The sequence below is a fragment of the Balaenoptera musculus genome, chromosome 9 (assembly GCF_009873245.2).
Source record: "Balaenoptera musculus isolate JJ_BM4_2016_0621 chromosome 9, mBalMus1.pri.v3, whole genome shotgun sequence".
Classification (NCBI taxonomy): domain Eukaryota; kingdom Metazoa; phylum Chordata; class Mammalia; order Artiodactyla; family Balaenopteridae; genus Balaenoptera; species Balaenoptera musculus.
In genome coordinates this window covers 922,164-947,800 of record NC_045793.1, presented here as the reverse complement: position 1 = coordinate 947,800, position 25,637 = coordinate 922,164, and the positions used below count along the sequence as shown (strand labels likewise).

The window sequence follows — 25,637 nt, the reverse complement described above, 5'->3', positions numbered from 1 at the left end:
CCCCGAGGTGACCGTGGGCCCCGCCAGGCTCGAGCAGGCGTAGTGTATACGGAAGTTGGGAAATTAGGTTTTGCACTTGTCTCATGAACTCTGCAGGTGAAAATTTTATCTGTGCAGTTAACCTACCACCTAGTTTAAAAATACATCCTATTCATGGAGTACAGCAGGTGTCAATGTGCCTCAGGGGTGTAACTAAGGGATTTCAACTTCCAAGAATCTTGAGAAAAAGACAACAATATGACAATACAATGAGAATTAGCTAATTTTATAAAAGTAACAAATTATTTACTTTTCATGTTTTCTTGAAAATATGCCATTATCAAAAAGGCCTGTAAGTGAACCGTTTCCATGTCTTTCTCACCCAATGCAGTTTAACAGGACAGGCGAGATCAGTCACAGCCCCAGCCCTGGACGTGGACATTAGCTGTCTCCTTCCTCAGCCCCAAGCGGCCCATCATAGTTCACGCATGGCAGACGCGTTGGGGGGGGGTCTGGGGAGCGTGCGTGTTTGTGTGTGTGTGTATGTGCAGGGGGGCCTGGGGAGGAGGGGACCCAGAGTAGCCTGAGGTCTATCCCATCAAACTTGACTGTTAACCGGGAAACCCACGTGGCTAGAAAGGCGAACTCTGTGTACGAGTCAGGTGAGCAAGGCACCGTCACCCCGAAAGGAGAGATTCAGCTGTAGGTCAGCTGATAATCGCTCCTGGTGCTTGGATGACCCCTGTGATTTTCCGGTGTTGAGGGTCACACGGTGTCTCCCAGAAGGGGGTGTGCACCTCCTAACCCGCAGTCCTGGGAAGGAGCCTTACTTGGCAATAGGGTCTTTGTAGATGCGATCTAGTTAAGATGAGGTCACAGTGGGGGCAGGGTGGCCCTAATCCAACATGACCCGTGTCCTCAAAAGAGGAGATGCACAGGAGGCCGTGAGAGGATGGGGCAGAGGCTGGAGGGATGCAGCTGAAGACGCGGCAGCCCCAGGAGCAGGAAGAGGCAGGAAGGACCCTCGCCTGGAGCCCCCGAAGGCGCCTGGCCCTGCGACACCTGGATTCTGGACATCTGGCCTCAGAACTGCGAGAGAACGCATTTCTGTTGTTTTAAGCCCCCAGTTTGTGGCGCTTTGTTACAGAAGCCCTGGGACCCTGACACCCAGGTCAGCGGTGGCCTGGTCTGGGCGAGAGACTGCTGGGCAGCAGGACCCCAGGGCTGAGGGCCACCCGCTGGTTGTGGGCGGCCCCGCAGGACAAGGGCAGGTCACGGGGCCGGCCCTGCAGATGCTACCCCTGCGGTGACATGGGGTAACACGGGCACCGAGGCTTATTAATAGGGTCCCATTTGGGAGGGATGCAGAGACATCACAGGACCTCGTGGCCCCAGTGAGGGTGGGGTTTCGTGGACCGATTTCAGGGCCTGGAGTGGAGCCACAGAGAGGGCAGTGCACCCCGGAGTCCAGGTAAAGGCAGGGGTGGTTCCGCTGGGCCCATGGGACCTCTGACCTCCCCGGTTGCTGCCCAGGACCGAGCCCCGGCCTGGGGCCGCCGTTCCAGCCCCAGCCGCCCTTCCCACCTGTAACCACTCTGCTTGGATGCGGGTTGAGGCATTTGCTGGTGAAACACCAGTGGCCTTGCCGGTGCCAGGCACACTGAGGAGTGAGGCCCAGTTTCAAGGAGACGCCCGTGTGGGGGCCCCGTTCTCACTGCAGGAGACGTGTGGACCATCGTGATACACCACACTCCCCTCTGCCGTGCTCGCCACCATGGCACTGGCTGCTTATCTGTTTCGAAGTGAGATTATTTTAAATTTGGCACTTGATTATATTTTGTGTTACTTTGATTACTAGTTATTTCACATGGGTGAAAACAGCCTTGTTTCTTTAACCCATGGATAAAGCAGAGGGGAAGTATTCAAATCAGCAATTAGGGATTCATATCAGTTGTCATGGCGATGTGGCCCGGCATGCTCACTGTCACAGAAAGAAGGGCCACGGCTGCCTCGGCGCCAACATAGAAGAGGGGCCTCTGTTGTCTCGGGGTTGACAGAGAAAGCGGGCCCGGGTCAGGAGGAAACCTTTTCCGGAGCAACGCAGCTTTCACGGAGGTTTCGAAGCACCAGGAGAGCAGTCGAGTGACCCAGGAAGAAGCCGGCACGATGAATCGGCGTGTGCCAGGGTGGGGTGTCCACCTGCAGCCCAGGGCTCACGATTCACTGTCCCAGCCAGGGGTTACTGAGTTCCTGCCACGTGTCGGGAGGCACCGGGCGACAGAGACACACATGGGGTTCACTCCGGAGCTCACAGGCTGAGAGACAGACCTGAACTCACAGGACTCAGCGCGCTCTGGGGAACGCCACGGAGGAGCCGGGCAGGAGGGAGGGGACGGGGGAGCCCTGGGTGACACGCACCTTCTCAGCAGTCCGCCCGGAGCAGCTCCCCCATCCCCCGACTCCGGGATCCCTGGGGTGGGGGGGGGGGGAAGAAGGTCCTGAAAGCACCATCCTCAGTGGGGCGGGAGGGCTGGCACCGCCGGCCTGCTATGGGCTGAGCCGCGTCCCCCCTCAGGATGGATAAAGTGGAGTCCTGACTACCAGGACTGCTGGATGCGACCTTTACAGAGGGGCCCAAGTTACAGTGAGGTCATTAGGGTGGGCCTGAGCCCCGGGTTCCTGCAGCTCCTGCAAAGTGACGCACCCCCGATTCACCCTCCCCTACGGGAGTCTCGGGCCAGAGTTCGAGGACGCGTTGGCGGCTGGTGTGGGGCTTCCAGGAGGACAGGCATCTGTGGGCAGGAGACCGGAAGCCCACTCCGAGGCTGACCCTCCAGTGGACGCACCTCCAAGTGACAGGAGCCTCTGGGATCCTTTCACTAAAAGGCGGAACTCAAGACTCTCCGATTTCAAGGCCGGCGAGCCTCGGGCTCCATTCAGGGACCACCTGGAGGTGACCACCTGGAGGGGCGTTTCCGACCTTAACTCCTCTGTGCCTGGTTCCCCATCCGTGAAGTGTGTCCGCCTGGCGGGACCCTGGAGGGGATGCGCGTGGGGCGCCCAGGACGGCTCGACCGAGCCCGGCGCGCTGGCACCTCCGCTGCTCCGTAGGAAGCTGGGCAGTGGGGAGGGCTTTGCCCCGTGTGCCTGCCTCTAATTTTCTTCACCCTCTTTCGAGCAATTCCAAGTCTTATGGGTTGAGGATTGAAAAGGGGTTTCTGGAATATTACATTCCGAGGGCTCTTACGAGCGTCTCCAGAGCTCAGCTTTTTACATGGAAATTAACTTCTGATTCCACGCTACCCGGCTGCGTGGCAGAAGCCGCTCACACGTTACTGAGACGGACGGCCCCTCCGTGTCTTAGGGGGACCACCGTCCAGTCCCAGCCAGACCACGGCCACGCCTGGCAAGGAGACACATATCACGCACTTTCTAGAAAAATGTGGCTGAAATGTCAGAAAGGGGGGTGGGGGGACACCTGAGCTGCCGCTGCCACAGGCAGACGATACTTATTTCATTTTCCGTGACTATTTACCTTGATAGTGAATAAAAATCGAATCTGTCACCATAGCAACTGCCTCATCACACGGCACCTCGCCCGCTTTAAATCACGAAAAGTATGGAAAAGACACCCGTGGGCCCACGTGACAGGCTGCTTTATATAGCATTTCAGAAGAAAAGGACGCCGTTTCATAATAAACTCATATTTGTCAATATGTCAAGTGCAGTTAATTATATCGAACATATTTTCGTGCGATTTTCTTCACTTTTGAGAAATAAGAGAAGGGTATGAAGAGCGGTGGCTACGGCTGCGTTGGGCGGAGGGTGCTGAGCTCCGGGGGGGCCCCGCCAGCAGAGGTGGGGATGTGTCACCACGGAGGGGGCTGTACGGCTGCCCCTGAACTTTGACCTCTATCACGACATCTCAGCCCCGTGTGGGGTATCCTCGGGCAGCTTTGGACAGGCCGCTGCAAATATTTTAATGCAATTTCATGCAGATTTCCCTTTTCAAACATAAATTAGGAATACTGACAAGTAAACAAGCTTCTCTTAGGACTGATGCACATTTTGCATTGAGAAGAAAAACTATCAGCGTTCCCTGTCTAGAAACACAGGTTCGAATAAAATAAGGGGATGGGCACACAATTACAACGCTGAGGAGCCAGAGCCCACGTGGACGGGCACAGGGCAGGGCCCTTGGTGGCTGAGGACACCCCTCGCCCCGGGTGACCGCTGGTGTCCACCTTCTGCCCTCTGGGCGCAGCCAGCCTGAGGCTGGCAGGGGTGCGGGAGCCGCCGGGGCGGGGGGTGGATGGCAGCCCCGCCCAGGAGTCCCGGAGTCTTTAAGGTTCCAGCGCGCACTTGGGTAAACCCGGCATCATGTCAAACTCAACTCGGAGTCTTTACCCAAGAGACCCTGTCAGCTCCGACACCGTCTCCGTCTTATTCGTTATACTTAACTGCAAACGCTACCAACTTCTCCTTCACGCACTCTTGAGTCCGTGGCTCTGTCTCTATCTGACAAGACCCATCCTCCACCTGTCACAGCTCTGCACCTGCCCGGGGTGTCAGGTGGGATCCCTCCAGGCCTCTCCTGCCCCTCTGCTGTCCACACACACCAGGGCTCTTTCTCCTGAATTTCCAAATATGGGCCTTGATCTGAACCCAGGATATTTTAAATTACTTATTGTATCCTGCTTGTGTATATACACACAGCACCGTATTCATAAATATGTGATGACTCAAGTTGATTGAAAAATTCTCTACAGCCACCTGGGAACCACACCAAGCTCACACACGGGTGGTGTTTCCTCTTGCGTCCTCACTTATTTAAAAGCGAGTATGTGCTCAGTTACTTTGGTTGCATGTTTTTTCTTTATTAAAACTAAAAAATGGTATTGAAGATAAAACGACAAAGAACTATACACACACATTGAACCGATATCCATCTCCCAGTTTGACTCCCGTCCTAGAATTATGTGGATGTAACCACAGGGGAGACTTGGTGAAGTGTACACGGACACCTCTATACCGTCTTTGCAACTTCCAGTGAATCTATCATGATTTCAAAATAAAAAGTTAAAAAATGGTACTAACAAAAATTTTGGAAAAGGAGAGAACTCGCTTATAATCCCACCAACCCCGTTCTAGAGCTGACCTCACATTTGCACGCGGTCCGCCAGCCCAGATCTGTGGGCACAGACAGTTTTCACAGCTGCCCTTAAGTTCAGAGGTGTCACAACGATTTTTAGTGAAATCACTGAATCCGTTTATTTGATTACTATAATTAGTTACCTTCCTGTGTTTTATACTTAGGTCAGTTTTGGTTTTTCCAAAGCTTTGTTTTTTCCTTTTCTTAGCTGGTGAATGATACTCTTAAGATAAAATTCTGGGAGTACGATTACTGATCTGAAGGGAAAGTTTTTTTAAAGCAATAGATTCCCACTGTCACGCTGCTTTCTAAGAGTCGAGTTTAAGTGTTAGCACTTTTGATCTTTATTAAAGGACCAAGACTATTACCCGTAAGCCACCTCTGTAACCACTTCCAAGGATGAGGCTTCGGACTGGATGCTGGGACGTTACAGGGTACCCGCAGGCTCCTCAATGGAGGGTCCTCTGACGCGTCCGCCCCCCCGGCCCCCAGCTGCCACGGGGATTCCTGCCTCACCGCAGACTTATCCGCCCCCCGGCCCGAGAGCCAGTCACCCGCTGACACGGCCACAATGCACTCCCGCAAGCCGAGGGCCCCATCGCCTGTGAGTCCCGACTGCACACCTGCTGGTGTTTGCCAAGCGTGCGAAAGGCAGGTGCCGGCTCCATCCACGCGTGAAAAGCGACACGTGGGGGGTGACAGCTTCCCCTCAGCCTGATGACCACGGGGAGCTCCGTCCCACCGTCTTCGCTGGGGGTGGGGTTACTCTGTGCCTTCTTCACACCTTGGCAAAGGGCCCTCGACGTCAAGTCATCCCCCGAGTCCAACCAGACCTGTGGTCGGGTCTCCGGGGACTCGGCTGGACGCTCGCTCCCCCGAGGGTCCCCGTGACTCGGGCCACCCCCGCCTGCATTTCTCTGCCCGCTGACGTGTGATACCCAGTTGCTCTCAGAAATCCCTAGACCACCGGGCTCAGGTTTTGATAACGCGCATTAAAGCAGCAGCAGCCCTTCCAGCAGACAGGCGATGACCAAGTGGGGTTTGCAGAGGAAACGAGCCATTTTCTCAGACATGCATCACGGACCCCCGTCCCACCTGCTCGGTCTCATGGGACGGCTGTCAGGCACACACACCCACCAACACACACATCGCACCACAAAGTCACACTGATTTGTGGGGGGAGGAGCACGACCACGGATTCGTAGACTCTCAAGGGACTCTGGGGAGTGACATAGTCTTGGCCACAAAAATCCTTTCTCTGGACAAAATCCTACCCAGGACCCCAAACAGTGACCGAGGCAAGGGAAGCTCAGTGGGTTAAACCAGAGTATGGACGGCGGTTTGCTGGGGCTCCACGGCCTCCTGCCCCCGTAGAGCAGAGCTCTGGAAGCCCAGGGCTCTTTGAAGTACCTGAAGCCAGGTCTGACATCCCACGGCATGAGTGGTGGGTGCAGGACACACTGCCCCAAACACGACACCTTGGCCGAAGGTGTCTCTAACCTTGTCCACCCCCGTCTCCCCGAAGCAGGCCCGAGACCCTCGTGGGAGCTGTGCCCGCCCTGTGCCCGGTTTGCTGCAGACCCACCTCGGGTCCCCACGCCCCCTGGCCCTCCCCACCAACCCAGCAGAAGGCGCCCGGTCTACCCACGTCCGCGGGCTTCACTCCCTTACGTGTCCCGTGAAACTCAGATTAAATAAAGGTGCTGCTTAGCTCCTGTTGTCTGTCTTCATCCGTTTACCTTTTGCAGCCGAGGACCCTCAACGGGTCCAGGAAAACCTCCTCCTCTCTCTTCCAGAACCCGCGTGGAGGCCTGTCCCCTCCCGCCTGACTTTGTCTGGGAGGCAGCCCGTCTGGGGCTGAGCGGGGTGTCTGCACCGGGAACGCGCTGCTCTGGGCTTCCCTGTTGAAGCCCCGAGCCTCCCACGGCTGCACAGAGACTCCTGCTGAAACGTGGGCAGGTTAATCGTTAATCATACTGCGTTTATCACACTATCAAGAACTTAGGAAGTCATGACTTATTTCAGATGCACCTTGGAAGCCATACTCATGGAAATGCTCGCCTGGGGACAATCATCTATTTTTCTTCCAAATATTTGAGTTTTTCTTGGTAATATCATAATTTCCCTTTGGAAGAAACATGACTTTTTTCATCTGGAAAAATGTGAATACTTTCCAGATATCAGAAATTAGATTTTGAAATACGTCAAAATACCACCAATCTATCAGGAACGTGTGTGTCTACTGTAGTGTGTTCATTTCCTTTAAATTTTGTTTTGAGATATTTCCATTTGGCTTAAAAGGTTTTAATTCCACTATCTGTCATCACATGTTGAATCACAAGCACCAGGGAGACATTCAGTAAATGCTGTTAGATTTCGAGGAATCAAACTCTGCTTTACTTTCCAGAGTCAGGAATTAGCAGAGACATTCATATCAAATACGTTTCAAAGAAAATCAGAAGCATCAAAATCAGGCTCAATACTGCACGGGGCAATAAAAATTAGAAAAAGAAATATTGTTAGCATTTTTAAAATATCTCTGCTCCCGTTTTCACGATCCAAAACTCACTCCAAATATACAAACGCTCCTTCCCTCCATCCGAACTGGAGACTGGTCAGGCAAAGCTGCATGGAATGTGGGTTCTGGGCTTGAGAACCCATCAGAATGACCTCAGACAACTTCAAAGGTGACAGCAAAACTGCCTTTTGAAATGGAAAACTGCCACGTGGAAGAGGACAGGAGACTGGAGAGCTGGTCTGCGTGGACCAAGGAAACCCCTGGGGCCCTAAGAAGACAAAGGCGGCTCAGGGAGAACTAGGGTGGGCAAGCCTCTCACTGCCACATTTCAATCGGTGAATGAAGTATCAATAAATGGTCTGGGATGTGGCCATTTTCTGCCCCCAGGGAGGGTAAGGTCAGGCTCCTGGCCACTTGGGGACCAGAGAGGAAGCAGATCAGACTCGATGAAAATGCAGGAGTGGTGCAGCGGGGGTTCTGCTCTGCCCTGTGCCCCCCCCACCGCCTCCCGCCCCCAGTCTAGGCGGGACCTCCTGCCCCCATGTGAGACGGGCACCTGGAACAGGCAGAGGATGTCCCTCTGAGGTTAGGTTGTCATCTTCACAGACAAGCCGAGAGCAACTCAGGCTCCCAGTTCCTGGACAGCACGTCACCAGCTTCCACTTCTGAGCCCAGGAGCCGGGGGCAGAGCCAGGTGGTGGCAGGACATTAAGAGCCCTGCTTTGCCCAGGCTCGGGGAACGCGTCACGGGTCTCCAAGGTCAGAAAGGCAGGGGCCGGCGGCTGTGCGTGCCTGGAACACAGCGAATGGGCCCGGCTGCAGGTAGACTCTGGGGTCATCATCATACAAACAATGTAAAGGCCGTGGCCTCGGGGAGACGCAGATCCCTCAGAGAGAGGCGCTCAGAGCTGCCGGGCTTCGGAAGGAGGTCAGTCGGCAACGCTCAGGACAGTGCAGACGGGCCGACAACTGAGGTCCTGGGGCCGCAGACGGTGGACCGTCCAGCGGGCAGTGGGGACCAGGCCTGGCCGGGTGTCAGGAGCAAACAGGTGCCGACGTGTCCGCACGAGGGATACAGACACACGTGGCGGTAGTTTTGTGATGAAGGAGACAGGGAGCCAGTGGGAGGTGAGAGCGCTGACGTGGTGAGACCAGTCCCGGGAGCTCTCACTTTAGTGAATCGGAAAACACTGGAGCATATCTGTGTGCTGACCGGATGGGGCCAGGGAGACGCAGCAGTGGTGACGCAGGACAGAGGACAGGAAGGAGGCCGTGGGGGGCACCGTCCCCGGAGGGAGGGGTGTGGGGCTCGGCGCAGGGATGCAGGCGGCAGGTCACAGATGGGGCGGCCGTGTGTGCGTGCGCTGGGCGCTGCCTGCTGGGCGCGAGGAGGGGGTGGGCGGCGAGCATCCCCCTCTGGGATCTGTGCCTGTGACCTCACACGAGTCTGCCAAGTCCTAACACACCGCCTCCACCCTCCCCGCTGCCCAGGAACCGCAACCACGGGGCGGGCGGAGGACCGGGCGGCTCCAGGCACCTCCCAGCCCCCGGCTCTGCACCTCCCACCCCTGGCCCTGCCTGCCCCCTGCTCCGGGGCGGCCCAGCCCGCTTCCACGGAACACGCACAGGGAGGGGTTAGGCCCAGCGCCTGAGCTTCCTCTGACCCCGGAGCACCAAAGGCCCTAACCCGAGTCAGTCTGGATTTGCCCCCAGCCGCTGGGCACTGGGGCTGCTCCTGCAGGAGGGACACCAGCTGAGGCCGAGGGACGAGGGGGAGGGCAGGGGCCGCGGGTCAGAGCCTTCCGACGCGGGCCTGGATCCTCTGAGCCCTCTGGCCCTTCCCGCCAGGAGTCACTGCACCCCATGGGGGTACAGATGGTCTTAGGGACCCACAGACTCCCGGCGTCCCCCTCCCCCTCCCCGGCCGCCAAAGTTACTGCGAGTTTCCGGAGAAAAGACCAGGATTTCCGCAGCTGTGAAAGCCTCATCAACCCAGCCCCGCGCTCTGATGGGTCTGCGGTCACCCAGATTCCTGTCCGCGCCGTGCCCACCGCGTGCTGGGAACACGGTGACTTCAAGGCCTGCGCCCCCTGCGAGGCGCCCCCGGCAAGGCGCCCGCCCGCTGCCTGCAGAGCTGGGGGCTCCGTCTGCGGAGGACCAGCCACTAAGCAAGTTCTTATTTCAAGAGCCGGGACTCATGACGGCCGAGCGGAGCCTCCCCCAAAGACGGCGGCTGGCCTTCGAGTGGCTCCGTGGCGGCATCTCCGCCCTGGCGAGGAGCATCGCAAATAAGCGCCCTTAATAGTTAATTACTGTCACGGCGGGTGCCGTGAAATCTGGGATTTCAGACGCGCGAGCGCAGAGAACCACCCCCGAGAGGAGTCGCGTCCGCCGTCGTGCGTACAATTCATTAACTGCCCGCGATCAGGGCTCAGGCGTCCGCCAGGGCCTGGGGCTGAGTGCCATCGGCTCTAATTGCTGATGGAGAGTTTGGTCAAGTACCTGCTGCTGAGCCCAGCACAGCGACGCTGGGACACGACGCCTCTGAGTGTCATTAAATTTATCAGCAGTCATCCCCCTCTCACACCCCACCCCATGCACATCTTTAACAAGGAAGACAAAAGTGTGCCCACCAGACCCAGAGGAAAGAGCAACTTCTCTTGCTACACAGACTCAGCAACTGAGAATCGTCTGAAGGAGGAAGTACACATTTCCAAAGGATCCAATGTTTTCTTAGCCAGGACTGCTTTTTCTTGGGGAGACGCCGAATCACGATTTCAAAGGCAACCAAACAGCGTCAGACGAGCCTGGCACGGCACATCAGCACTTCCGCCGACGGGACGGGAGGACTCACCCGGCCCAGACGCCGGGGCCCCCCTCGCACAGCCCCCTGCCTGGCGCCGACCGACCTCTGCCCCCGGCCCGAGCCCGCCAGGCCACCCGGACCACACGGCCCGCAGCTACTCACCGAGCCGACTCCGGTCTGAAGAACTCTCAGTCCAGACATTCTTTCCAGTTGGTCCTTGTTGTCAGCTGTTAGGGGAAATTAAGAAGTAAGCGGTCAGCTTTGAGAGGCAAGCGTTCTCCAGACACCCTGAGCGTCTCCCTCTGCAGACACTTCCATAGTCACGGCCAGAGCGCCATTTGAACGGGTGCTGTGGACAAGCCTGGGGCAGAAACCGGGGCAGGGGGCTCCCCACCGAGGGGCCGGCAGAGGCAGGGCCAGGACGCGAGTCCCTCCAGCTTTGCCCACAGAACGTCCACAGGAAATTCACAGCATCCTTGTGAAGACTGCTTGAGAAACGGTGGGCAGACCTGCTTTGCAAACTGTAGAGCCTTACTTTCGAACGATATGATGGTTACAAGTATATAATCACTGGGAACTGGGTTCCATTCACAAGCATTCCGCGTTCACAAGACAGACTCGCTAGCAGGCAAGACTGAACTGCGCCTCCGTTCCGTGAGTCCTGGGAGCTGCTGTACCCCTCTTACTCCTGTCCCAGGAGAACATCCTATAATAACTTGCCTCCACCACAATCAACCCTCATCCTAGTTCGCTCCTGACTTAGAGCGAGGAAGACTCCCTGAGAATGAATTACCCTCCGTGTCAGACCAAGCAGATTGAGCCCTGGAAACAATTAGCAGCCGGAGAGGAAGCCCAGTTAATCCCGATGCCAGCGTGGCAAAGCCGCGGTCCCCACCTCTTGGAGAGGAAGTGTGTCACAAAGCAATTGACCTTGGCTTACGATTCTGTAGAAGTATTCTTTCGGATAAAGCCCCTGTCATTTTGGAAATGAAAACCAGAAAAAATAGATTTTATTGCAAACCCTAAGAAGGAAGAGTGCATTGCAACTGTGATTAATGCAGAACGAGATAGCAAGAAAATAGCAATTACTTTCACCTCTTATTGTAAAACACCTACGTTAGTCTTGGGTAATGAAATTATATCTTTCAGAGGGATACAAAGCAGATCCTGCTATGGCCTGCCTCCCCCGCCTCTGGGGCTCTCTCATCGTCCGGTAGAAAGTTTTCCTTTGAACAAACCAACGTTATTTCTTACATTTAGGTAATTATGCATGCACCGGGTAGGGGGGGGCAGACACAAACCTGGGGTTAGAGCACCAGCACTTTAAGAGCCTCTAAGCTGGGGGGTGCAGAGGGGCAGGGAGGGGGCAGTGGCCCAAAGGTAAACCTTGAATGGAGGAGAATATTCTTAAGAGATAGAGTATAAAGCAATTGATTTTCACGTTCCCCTGTGAACAAAGGAGGCATTTTGCTGAATGACAGGCTCCTTGGGGATAACAGTGAGTCTTCAATAGGCTGAGGGACACAAAGCACAAAGATGGAAATTAAAAGTACTCCACTATTGCTGCCGAGAAGTGACAGGCATTCCAGGCTCAGGAATGAACAAACCAGCCGGACAGTAAGATGCAGATGACCCAGTCCAGGGGTCAGCAAACCTGCTGGGAAGGCCAGGTGGAGACACCTGAGGCTCGGCCGCCATGGGTCCCCAGTGGGCGGGCAGTGTGACGGCTGCGGGGACGGGCCTGAGGGATGAGGGACAGGTCCTGGTTGCGTCCTGCACAAGCCCGTGGAGCCCCGAGGCGACTGTGGGCCTTGCTTGCTGCCCGAAGACCCGCCCCCCACGCCCCGACGCTGTGCAGAAGGTTCTGTGCCTGGGCCCTGCCCCCGGGGCACACGTGGTGCGGAGTCAGTCTCAAAACAGCTGCCCTGTGTCCCCCAAGCACCACTGCCACCGGCCAGTCCAGGGTCCGGGCTGGCTCCTCGCCCCAGGCCCTGGCAGCGGCTTCCCTGCCAGACACGCCCCTGACCTCTGCCCTCTGTGAACACAGCTCCGGGCCCCCAAGTGGGGTGCGGAGGGGGAGGGGAGCCGCAGCGCCCGGTAGTGGTGAAATGTACAGGCGACTGGCTGGGTCAGTCCTTTTGGGTCGAGGCCTTTTGTTTTTAATGTAGTTAACTGCAAGTGTGTAAAACTTAATTTTTCATGATGGCTGTGTTTAATAATCGGCTCAAAAAACTCCTGAAAAAGTAAAAACGAGCTCCAGTAACCGGTCCAGCTGGCTCCAGCCCCATACATACAGTGCTTTGTTTCTACCCAAAGTCTAGGTCTTAACATGTCACGTTTCCTCGATTCTAAAATGCGTGTTTCCCCGCATCTGAACACGTCTGCCGTCGGCCTGTTCCAGCCACCGTCGTGGGAATGGGGCCCACTATTGACCGACCTCAGCTCACGGCCTCAGAGGCTGCAGAGGAAAGACACGCGTCCTCGTTTCTACCAGAAAATTTCCCACGGGCACCTCCGACAAAGCAGAAACTTCTAGAAGGGGCATCAGCTGCTTGGAAGGTCACCCCAGAGTCTACCTGAGCAACGGTCCTGATGGCGGCATCATCCTCGGAAAACCATGGGCGTCGCCTTGGAAAGTGATGTCATTTCACCCTCATGGTGACCCATCCCCAAGTGCAGCCACTGCGGACCCTCCGGGCTGACCGCCTCTCAGGGTCCACGTCCTGCCTGAGGGTCCAGCCAGGGAGCCCAGGGACCCAGACTCGTGCTGACAAGGGGTTGCGTCCGTTAAAGGTTTGTCACTGAGGGGGCTTCCCTGGTGGCGCAGTGGTTGAGAATCTGCCTGCTAATGCAAGGGACACGGGTTCGAGCCCTGGTCTGGGAAGATCCCACATGCCGCAGAGCAACTAGGCCCGTGAGCCACAACTACTGAGCATGCGCGTCTGGAGCCTGTGCTCCGCAACCAGAGAGGCCACGATAGTGAGAGGCCCGCGCACCGCGATGAAGAGTGGCCCCCGCTTGCCGTTAACTAGAGAAAGCCCTCGCACAGAAACGAAGACCCAACACAGCCAAAAATAAGTAAATTTAAAAAAAAGGTTTGTCACTGAGAACTGACACGACACTCCAGGGAATTGTCCCTGAGAAACGAAAACCCTGGGATGGATGGGACGGACATGCTGGAGGTGCGTCCTGCGGGCAGTCGGAGCGTCCAGGATCCACTGGAAAGCAGCCCGGACATGACCTCGTCCCTCCAGCATCAGCACGAGGGGTCACTGTCTTCCCGGTCGTTCCATTAACCGCTACGGAAGTCCCAGGAGCGTCACCTGTTCCGCAGGTGTGACGGATCAGGCGGGGCAGGGGGCCCATCACCGTCACCTGAGTCAGGACGCCACGTCTGTCCCCGTTCTCTTTCGATTTGCAATATCTGCTCCATCCTTCGATCCTATTATGTTCCTCACATGACGCAGGGTGTTAACCACCCCTCCCCAAAGTGGACCTCCTCCAAATAACCGCACGCGTGGGCGCTCACACACGGGCACACACACAGGGGCACACACACACACAACCAGGGCAGACCCAGGAGCGGTACCCCGCGGGGAGGACCAGTCACCATTGTCCAGCTTTACATGAACCCACAGGTTCTGTTCTGTAGCAGCTGTTGTTCAGCAAGTGGTGAATCTGCCCCCAAAACCCCAAGGACAGCATGAGCCTTCTGCATCTCGCTGAGGTTGTCCCCACCAGGGGCTCTTTCACAGAGGACACGAGGACCCTCTGCCGTGATGCTCATGGGAGCCTCCTGAGGCCATGGCACCTCCTAACAACTCGAGCCGGAATCGTGACTCATGCCACCTTTGTGTCCAACTCTGAGTCCACCTCCAGCCCACCTCCATCCTCGTCCAGAGAGCGACAGGGCCCCGAGGAGCTGCCTGGAGCCGGGGTCCTCCGAGAACCCACCCAGGGCCCCCATCTTCCTGCTCTCAGCCGAGAAACCCCCGCAGAGATGGCTGATGCGGTTTCTAATCACACCTGCAAGTCCCCTTGGCGGCTGGAACATGCGCGTCCGTGGGACTTCAACCCACTTCTCGTGGTTTCGTGCTCTCTTGCGAACTTCTCAGTCTTGGGCATCAAGTCCTTTTCAACAAAGCCTGTCTCGCTCTTTATTTAATTTTTTCGTTCTTTGAAATTTCTCATTGGTGGGGATGGTAGCCAAACAGAGACGCTGTAATGGTGCCTTTTTTCCAGCATGTGTGAAAGGTACACAATTTATCTTAAGTACAGCCCTTTTGGGTTTTTTTTGTCTGTTTATCTATATTTATTTATTTTAGCTCAAACTGACCTAAAAGAGCAACAAGCCCAGTAGTCTTGAGCACATTTTGTAACTCTCAGGCCATTCCGGAATCTTCCCCAGCAGCATTCGTACACGTTCATCATTGTGTATATTTCCTCTGAGACTTCCCTGCACAGCTGCATGGACTTCCTCTCACCCATCCCTTCTGCTTAGTGGGACCGGATCTCATACGTTCGTATGTGGTATCCCTCACCCAGATGTACGCCGTGACCTCCGTCAGGCAGTCAGACTTGGTTCGCGGGCACCAGCCCCCGTGCTCCCCTCCCGGCCGGCAACCACTCCTTCTCTCTGGAAACACGTTTAACTGCAGCATCTCCCTCTCCACCGAGGCGGGGAACTCACTGCCACTTTTTCAGGCTTTGCTGAGGCCTTTGAGGGGAGAAGAAAAGCTTTGCTGGGGCTACATGTTCTGTCGGATGTCGGCTCCAGGCTATTTTCATGACCAAATGCAGACTCCAAGCTGGTGGGCGTGAGCCACCAGCAGGCCAGCACTAAAAGACCCCTGGAGGAGCTGCTTGAATAAAGGCGAGAACAACGCACAAAGCCCATTCTTATCTTCACGGGAGACAAAAAGGGTTTCCAAACACAAAAAGAAGTCCTTTAAAATTAAATTCACTAGATGAAGGATATGCAAATTACCTGGAGAAGCAGAGCCCTACAATGTTCTCAAAATTCTGCAATAGCCTATTTAATTAGTATTTTAATTTATCAGAATAATTCTTTGCACTTGACAATTTATGCAGCATTCCATATAATTTAAACACGTAGCTACGGTGGAATAATTTTGCCTCTTTCTTTATCCTCGTGATTTTAACCTGAAAGGGTGTGCAGAAGTCTCTTCTGTGATCTAAATTGCTACAGGGACAACTTAATGGCCGTGGCCCATTAGAAAGCACGAGGGCGGGGAGCAGGGTGCAGGAGGTGGGTGGACACCAGGGGGCTGGGGTCCTTAGGGAGAGCGTGGAGCCGGCTTCTGGCAGAGCCAAGAGCACTGCTCCTGGGGGTACCGATCTGCATCCCCTGCGTATTTCCACCCTAAGAGACAGGCATCCATTCTGCACCTGGTCCCACCCAGAGGCGTCTGCGGACGTGGACAGTCTAGACCGTTCGGGGGCCACTGACCGGACCCGCTGTCCCCCACACCCTGGGATCAGCCTTATTGAAATCGCACGGCCTCCGGTCACCAGCCCGGGAAGTGACTCGACCCTCCCGTAGAGACTCCCACTGCTCGGAAACTGTCGGGCTGAACTCAGTCCTGGGAAGGGGAGCAGGCTTGAGAGAAGGTTGACCCCGACGCTCCAGGTGCCTGGCCCCCTCGTCGGCGCTCTGGGCAATCTCGCTCGCACCTCCCCTTTTTTCTCTCGGGGCCAAGGGGGTGTTTCAGAGCAGTGGGCCACGTGAGCAGCGGTCCTCCCAGGACCAGAGGTGAGCTGCCCGACACCTGCCCGAGGACAGGTGGAAGGTACCGGGTCGAGCCCCCGCTTAGGGCTTGGCTGCACTGAGGCACATACCCTAGGGGCCCTGGCAGCTTGTCCCCTGCAGACCCGCAGGGTGAGGGGACGGGGCCACAGCAGGACCCGAGCGGAGGTGCTGACCCCGTCATCGACAGGGCCACCCTGGGTGAGCTGCACACCCTCGTGTCCTCTGGGCAACACGCTGCTGCCACCTAACGCCGCGAGGGTTTTGAGCTGAGGAGGGGCCGGGGAGGGTCTGAACGGCAGGGCAGGAAGGAGTGCAGGGCGGGGGACGGGGGGAGAGGAGACACAAATTAATTAACTTGTCAAACCTGCCTCTCAGCCAGAAAGCAAAGGGTTCGTGCTTGAAGAGGCCCCGTTTCCCAGCGGGGCTGCATGCCCAACTCTCAAGTTTCCCTACATCTCGGTTTGCTGTTCTGCAAGTTTTCACAGACCGTCGCAGTACCTGCAGCGGCGGAAAAGCATTTTGCAGCTGGAATGACACCTGTTAGTTACCAGTTTTCCTGTATGTCAGTCTGGATGGAACGCCACAAATTATGCTCCTGGTTCATCACGTTGGCAACTAGATGCATATTGAAGCTAAACTGCACGTACTTTATTTTTATAAAAATAACTACAATTTGATTACATTTTCAAAAAATAGAATAAAAAATTCAGCTTTATTTAAATACTTTAGATTTAAAGCTTTGCTGTTTATTAATTATATTTTGTTTTATAATGATAATAGTTCATTTTGAATTTTTTTAAAAAATGCCTTTTTGAAGGCACATAAATTTAATTTGCAATTTCATATGTATTTTATATTTCTGATGAAAATACTTCCACATTTTATACATTGTGTACAATTACAGCTAGATCATTTGTGTCTAAATGCATAGATTTTATGAAAATGTTCCTTAAACAATGTTATCAGTGATTTTGTGAAACAAAGGGAAGAAAATACATTTATAAATAAATGCGCTATAATTTAGGGATTGTGTATGCTTTAACTCATTACCCACCCAAACTCTGCTAACTCATTAAGACAACACCCAAACATGCAAGATAATAATTCAATCCAGCTGTCTTTTATATTTGGCTGATTTTCAGAAAGAAAACCCATAGCTTTATGCATATTTAAACATTTCTTCACTATGAATATATATTTTCCAAGTATAAAGGTAGAATGTCAACAGCTCGTTAGCCTGATGCAGACTTTTCACTATTAGAAACCCAGTGCGGGGCCTTGGTTCGTGCTCGGCCTGGGTCCCCGGCACTGGGGCAGCTGATTCCCAGCAGGCAGCCCAGTGGCCCCGTGACAGTGCGAGTTGGTCACATCATCCTCTCCTGGGGGCGCTCCTCACTCACGGTCAAGTCTCAGGTTCCTGCCACACGTGCAAGGTCTTCACGATCAGGTGGCGCTGCCCTGCTGGCACCCCTGACCACCCCCATGCTGCTCCTTCCAGCCTGAGCATTCCCAGGGGCAAGGAGGGGCACTCCTGCCTCAGGGCCTTTGCACTTGCCGTTTGTTCCCTGGGTGCCTGGGTCCACATGACTCGCCTCCTCCATGTCTTGGTTTAAAGTCACCTTATTTCCACCCAGTATCAAATCGCCCCTCACCCGTGTGGTCCTCCCCTCCCCGCCCAGCTTTACTTTTCCCCAGAGCCATTATCCCCAGCCAACAGAATGTGCGCTTACTTATCTGCTTTCCTGCCTAAAACGTAGCTCAACAGACAGGACATTCCCGTGAGGCAGGGTGGGCGCAGGCTTAGGACAGCGTCAGCACACAGGAGGCGCTCGGGGTCTGTTTACCGGGGGAACCGGGACGTGATGCGTAGAACGAACAAGCCAACGCAGGCCCTACTGGTGTTTTCTGCCCCGTTACTCTTACCATGACCGTGAATCACCAGGTTATCACCATCACACATACGTGTGTGTGTTGGGGGGAGCTTTTCCACACCCACAGTTCCAGTTTTTGAATAAAGCGTCGACCCAGAAAAGTCCGAGGGTGCCTATGGACGGAGCACCCTCACGACGGAGGGTCTCCCCCCGCCCCGCCCTGAGCCCTGAGCTCTGGCTCAAGCTTGCACGCGGTGCAGACGTCCTCAGGCTCCTCGGCTCAGGCTTCCCGCTTCCCACGCGGCACCCACTGCCCGAGTGTGACGCAGACCACGCGGGACTGGCCGTCCAGACCCGGCGGAGCGGCCGCAGGAGGGCGCTTGGTGGCTCTTGTGATCGCAGCCCCGCCCGTGACAGCGCGGCCCCGGGAGGTGTCCTCTGTCCATCACTTTACGCTGAGTCACCTACAGTAGCGTGCTGCCACGATATTTGGGGATTTGATTTTGCTAAGTGTCAGAAAGAATTAAAATAATCCTGGAGCATAACTGCTTCCCTGACACTAATAATACCAGAACCAGAGACAGCGCTTAAGGCTTCGTTCCCAGGGAGGGAAGGAGGAGGGTTGGGGGGAAGTTCCAGCAGCTTCCTCTGCGCCTTCTGTCTGGTCTCCAAAGAGGGCGGAGCTGGCCGTCCCCAAAGAGCCTGCATCACTGTGTCCCTGTGCCCGCGGTGAGGCCTGGCACCGGAGACGGGCCTCCAGGCACCTCCCCATCAGGGGCCGCAGCGCCCTCTGGCTTCCTAAAAGGGTTTCTGTTTTGAGGAGACGCCACCTGACACATTTACACGATGCTACAGGGCTCGTTTCTACATCACCCAAGGCTCCCCAGTGCTGAGAGAGAAAAGAGCAACATTGTTGATAAAGAGATAAAATAAATGCGTATTGGTGTATGTCCGCATGAAATACACCCCATGTTTAAATGTGTGTCACAGGTTCCTGGAACGCATCTCCCTTGCCGACTCATGGGGACGTTCTCTTGACTGTTAGAAATATTGTTTTGTTAATTTGTAATTCAAAAATATCAATATTTTATTTCGGTATTTAATTAAAGATTAGACATTTTATAAAATATATATTGGTTATAAAGAATAATAAGACAGCAAACGCCCCGTCAGCCACCCTCTGCCAAAGAAATGCAGCGTTTCAATTGCACCTGATACTCGGAGCATCCATCATGGCCCTACTTAGTCCCCCCATCAGACGCAGTAAGTCCTCGGAATTCTGGGGTGACGGTTTCCTTTTCCGCAGACTTTCTCTCACACATGGGCACAGTGTTTGCTTTTGCTGGGTCTGAATTTAATGAGATGAAACATGTCAAACAGGTCCTCCTCCAACTTGCATCTCGTGCTGACCCTGGCGTTTCTGAGGCCCGACTGGGTCTTGGGCTGGCTGTGGTTTGTGTGTTTTCACTGCTCTCTGGCTGCATTAATACATTCAGCACATCCTAACTGACTTTTCCAGTCAGTTGTCCAATCAAGGGGACCACGGGCCTGTTTCTTCTTCACCTGCCGCTCAAATGGTGTGGCCGTGAGCATCCCTGCCCATCTCCAGGCAGGTGGAGAGAATGCTCTCTAGTAGAATCACTAGGACATAGAGTCCCAAGGTGATTTCACCAATTTACACACCTGCCATCAGCTCACAAGCGTTCCTCCTGCTCCAGGTCCTCACCAGTTTGTAGATACACATTTTTGCCCATTTGGTAGCTGTTACATTGTATCTCCTGGTGCCTTCACTGTGTGTGTCTTCCATTCCTGATCAGGTTGAGCACCTTGTGTGTTTGTTCACCATTCATGCTTCCTCTTATATGAAATTTCTGTGGTGTTTTTTGCCCATTTTTCTGTTGGGCTGTTTGTCTTTTTCTTATTGCTTTGTAGGGGGTCTTGAGACATTCTGCACACGAATACTTGGTCAGTTAACATGTGTTACTACCTTATCTCAGTTTGTGATTTGGCTTATTTCACATTTCCTAATTTTAATACAATCTAATTTATCATTTTCTTTAAGGTTTGCACTTCGGGTATCTTGTTTAAAGAATTCTCCTCTACCCCAAGATCATAAAGATATCATTGTATATCTTCTTCTAAAAGATTTAAGATTTGCCCTTCACAGGTGAGTCCTACCTCTGAGAGCTGATTTTGTGGATGAGGAGAAGTTGTTTTCTAAGCAGACACCTAGTTTTTGCCACACAATTTACAGAGAAGGCCCTTCTTCCCTCCAGTCTGCAATGCCGACTCCATCAGCAATCAATTCCACAGGAGAGCCCACTTCCGGGCCTCCTGGGCTCGGGGTCCCCCAGTCTCTGTGCGCCCAGACCCGCCCCGTCTCACACGCCCCAGTACCTGGTACCTGCTGCATCACAGCACGGCAGCCTCTCACCCTGCTTTCCTGCAGGGGTGCCCTGCCAGTTCTGGCTCTTTGCACTTTCTAATACACTTCAGAATCAGCCTGTCAAGTTTCCAGATAAATATAAAAAATAAAACACAATAAAAAAATAAATCTTCTGAGATTTTTGTTAAAATTGTATTGAATCCGGAGGTTTGGGAGAATTAACATCATTATTCTCAACCTGTGAGCAGGTAAATCTTCCCAGGTGTTAAGGCCTTCTTTCACATCTTTCAATAAAGCTTTATAATTTTCTCCATATAGTTCTTGCATATAAAAATATTTATTCCTGGTACCTTTTTTTCATTCTATGGTAAACAATTATCATTTAAAAAACTATATTTGCTAACTTTTTAAAGTACAGAAATCCAATTGATTTTTGCACATGATTTCATATATAGCAACCCTCAACTATCTGACGAATTTATCTGGATTTTCCTTTGTGTTTCTGAGTAAATAACGAGATTGCCTTTAAAAAGTAATGGGTTTGTTTCCTCCTTTCTAACCCCACCTTCTCTTTCTTTTTCCTGCTTTACCGCAAGTTGACGGGATCCTCCCGTAGAACACTTCATAAACGTAGTGGATGCACACATCTTTGTCTGATTTCCGGTGCTAAAGGGGATATTTTCAGTGTTTCACTATCAAGTATGATATTTCTGTAGGATTTTAAAATCAAGTTAACAAACTCATCCTACTTTACTAAGCATTTTTTTATGAATGAATGCTAACTTTTAGCAAATGTTTTTATCGACATCTACTCAGATAACCACATGATTTTTCTTCTTTAATCTATGCATGTGGTAGATTACATTCATTATCTTTCTAATATTGGACCTTACATTGTTCATGATGTATTTTTAAAATAAATTGCTAGATTTAATTCCTTGTATTTGGTTTAGTTTGTGTATCTGTGTTTTTGAAGGAAATTCATCTCTAATTTCTCTTCCTTGCACTGTCATTGTCGAGTTTGGTATCAGGGTTATACTAACTCATGAGTTGAGGAGCCTGGGGTGTTTTGTATAAGACTGGGTTTATTTGAATGTGTAGAAGGAACATGTACTTATAAAATATGTGGGCCTGGCGTTTTCTTCACGGGAAGACATTTACCTATAAATTCAATTTCTTCTTTGGTTATAGGACTATTAAAGTTTTCTATTTCTTCATTTTGGTCATGTTATCTAAGTCTTCAAATAAACTATCACAACATTGTTCACCCTCTTGCTATCCTTTTATACACTAAAGCATCTTTATTTGCATTCCACTTGTAATTCCCAATATAGTTTTTGCTTTCTCTCTCTTTTATCTTGACCATTTATGATACAGATTTTTCAATTTTATCAGTTTTTTCCAAGAAGAAGTATTCTGCTTTGCTTATCCTCTCTGTTTTATATTTGTTCTCTATTTCAGTCAGTTCTCCTTTTATCTTTTTTATTTCCTTCCTTCCACTTTACTTGGGTTTATTCCATTGTTCTTTTTCTAACTCTTAAATTAAAAACTTAATTAAGTCTTGTTTCTTTTCTAATATGAACAGTTGAAGCAATAAATTTCTCTCAAGTTTCTGCTTTTAAAGCAAACTCCCAAGTATTAAAATATACTTCAGGGTATTAAAATATACTTCAGTATTTCTATCATCCATTATTATTGATTATATTTTTTAAATTTTCATTTTGATATATATTCTCCCTCTCTCTCTCTCTCTATATATATATATGTATCTTTTTGTGTTCTTTTACCTATGTCTCAAAAAGAACATATATCTATTTTTTTTCCAGTCTGTAAATCTCTGTTTTTTACTGGAACTTTTGTTCACTTACATTTATTGTGATTTCTAACATATTTGAATTTATTTCTAGCATCCTCTGTTGTCTTTATGTTTGAAAGTTATATTCTCTATTTCTATTTTTCAGTGGTTTCCCAGAGACTATATTACCCACAGGTAGCAAACGTTCATGTTAGTAAAGATCTATGCTCTCTTCCTAAACGTTACAAAGACCCTAAGTGATCTCAGTTTAAATACTATTGCTTTCACGATCACTATTTCAATCCTCCCTTGTTTTGGCCTCACAAAACATTATTATTTCAAACAGTATACTTTGTTTAGTTGCATTCCCACATTTACTGTTTCCTTTGCTCATTAGTCCTTCTGCACTCAAGGTCTTCCTTATGGGGTTATTTTCTTTTGCTTATAGTAAATCTTTTAGAATTAACTTAAATGAGAACCTCTTGGTGACAAACTCTTTTTTTTTTTTTTTTAAAGTATCATTGTTCAACCTTATTTTCTGTTAAGGCCTCATTTTTGAAAGATGCTATCTCTTGGTACAATTCCAGGTGGACAACAATTTCCCTTCAGTAATAGGAAGACACCACTCTCCTGTCATGTTTCGTTTTGGCTGCTGAGAAATCAGCCATGAATCAAATTCTCATTCCTTCCTGCATCACTTGTCTTTCTCCTTGGCTGCTGTTCAGATCCTCTCTTTGTCTTGGTTGTCCTGCAGTGTCACTGTTATGAACCTACGTGTGGAATTGTTTTCACTCTAATAGACTTCTTGAATCTGAGAACTGGTGTCTTCCATCAGTGACAGGCTTTTTCAGCCATTATATCTTCAAACATTGCAGCTTGACCACTTTCTGCTTTCTTCTGGAACTCCTAGTAAGTGTATAAAAGATCTTCTTCCTTTGTGTTCTAGGAATACTTACCTTTTTTCTTTTCATATTTTCCATTTATTTCTCTCTCTCTAGGCTGCATCCTGGATAATTTATTCAGTTCTATCTTTTAGTTCACTAATTCCCTCTTCAACTAGATTTAATGTCATTAAATTCACCTCCTGAGTTTAAAATGTCTATAATTGTATCTTTCATTTAAAAAATTCTATTCTTTTAAAAAGTATTTTTGGTCATTTTTAAGACAAAAATGGTCATTTTTAATATGACATTTTTAGGTCATATTTTTCCTCTCTCTTGTATTCCGCTAAACAGACCATGATTCTTGAATTCACGTTCCGTATCTACTAGTCAGTGTCTGAGGTTTCATTCTGTCCATGCTTTCAGGTGACCTTTCTCCTGGTGCCTTGTTCTCCAGCATGTTCTGAAATTCCTATTTCTCGGGATTTTAACTGTGGGAATCCTTTGAGGACAGAGAAAACGGAGGATTCCTTCAGAGGATTTGCATTCCCTTCTTCCAGGCTTCCGGAATCCCTGCCAACTTGGGACCAGTTTAAACTGCATTGCGTGCTTGGGGTTTGGGGCCACCAGGAGCTGTGCAGGTGGACGGCACACTCCTGTGGGGCTGCGAGTGCCCAGTGCCAGCCCCATACCCGGTGACAGCTCGGGAAACAGGCAGTTCCCATCCTCAGGGTCAAACGGGGCAGTCAGGGGTTGCCGTCACCCCCCGTGGTTTGGAGGCAGTCCTGGCCTGCTCGTGGCGGGTCCTCACCGGCCTCGCTGTGTTATTCCCACCCTGGGTCTTCCTCCTGTCCTCCACAGTCTATGGGGTCATGAATGCTAAAGTTCAAGTTCACCTGGTTTGGAAACTACCCTCAAGATAAAGGTCCACATTACTCTCCCTTACGTCCCAGGCTCCTGCTTTCACTTAACTGGGATCTCTAAGGATTTCAATGTTGCCAGATACCTAACATGTTTAAAATTGTCTCTTTTTATCTTCATATTCCGGCACTTTTGCTTGCTTTCTGAATGAGGATCCGCCCCAGTACCTAGTTCTCTCAGTGCACTGGTGAAGCAGGGAAGCCCCAGCCATCCTCTGGGAAGTCCCCACCCCATCCTCGACTGCTCCAGGCTTAAGTGAGTTTGAGCAAAACCTCGGGAAATGATACATATGAGGTGCGTAAGACATCAGATGATCAGCAATTTTCTGTACCTGATGTACCCGTGGGTATGAAATCGTCAGATTATTCAACGTTCGTGTGCAGTCTGCTGTAGGAACTCCTGCTTGGATTGTGGAATGGAGCGTCAGTAACCCCTCCTCTTGGTGTGGCCAGAGTCCGGTCGAGGTCCCTCCACCCACAACTGGCAGGGTCCTGCAGACTCTGCGTCCGACGCCTCGGCCCCGGGGAGCAACCTGGGGCTGAGGCACACCGCAGAACGCCCCGGCTCACAGACAGGCAGACGCGCGCTTCCTCCCCGAGGCCCTCGGTGTGGCTGTAGGCGCTACAGGCAGGCGTCCGGACTCCAGGCCATCTTCCGCTTCAGGACGCCTGGGATCACGAAGAAGTGCGCGTTCCAACGCCACAAACGGCTCCCCTCCCGTCATCTTTGCTTCATAAGCAGAGGTGCGTGGATGGTCCCAAAGCGGCTGTGAGAGGAGCAGGAAAGACACACCAGATGCTGCCCCGTCTGCATCCGGAGAGCGGCGTGGTACCCTGTCCTTGGAGCCCTTGCTCGGCACCAGAGCGCGACGTCCCGCGCACCCCCGGGCCGCACATCCTGCCCGCTCGTGGGGTCCCTGCAGCGGGGAGCGGCCTCACCACTCTGCCTTCCAAACCTGCCCCTTCTCTCTTTATTGCCCGTGCGAAGCGAAGCGCTGAACTCGTCCAGCCTCAAATGCAGAAATGCACGTCTGAGATCCATCCTCCCTTGGAAACAGAGGCCAATGTGTCAGACCCCCGTGCGCGGTCCCCAGAAAGGTCCTTCAGGCCTTGTCTTCCAGCCCTGACTGAGTAAATATAGGAGGCTTTTATCTGCCCGGTGTCCTGTGAAGTCTCCCGAGAGCGGGCTGGGCTTCGGTGAGGACAGAGCTTCACCGCAACGTGACAACAATGACAAGCTGGTAAAAGCTATGTCAGCTTCAATTTCCAACTCATTTTTCAAATTATTTTAATTAGATATTGTCTCAATCTCACTTATATTAATTTAATATCTGATATCAACATTTCAGTTTTCAATTTGTTCAAATGATTTTTTCCAGTCTGCCTGGTTGCCTGGAGGAATTTAAAATACAGTGTCTATCTTCAGCAATTTTCCATGCATGGATCCTGGCAAACTGCTACTTCGATAAAAATGACGGGGGAGGGAGGGACCCTGGTGCTTAGGAGAGATGGAAATTTGTCTTCTTATCGTTTATCTCTAGACATTAAAGTAAGCAGGT

The 25,637-nt window shown here is 51.9% G+C and overlaps 1 protein-coding gene across 1 annotated transcript in view; it reads right to left on the bottom strand.

Annotated features, from left to right (window-relative positions):
- PTPRN2 (protein tyrosine phosphatase receptor type N2) overlaps positions 1 to 25,637 on the bottom strand; it is a 717,039-nt gene that overhangs the window by 249,510 nt on the left and 441,892 nt on the right. Inside the window, exon 12 of the mRNA XM_036863887.1 lies at positions 10,618 to 10,682. Within this exon, the coding sequence (XP_036719782.1) occupies positions 10,618 to 10,682 (65 nt within the window). The remainder of the gene's footprint in view (positions 1 to 10,617; positions 10,683 to 25,637) is intronic.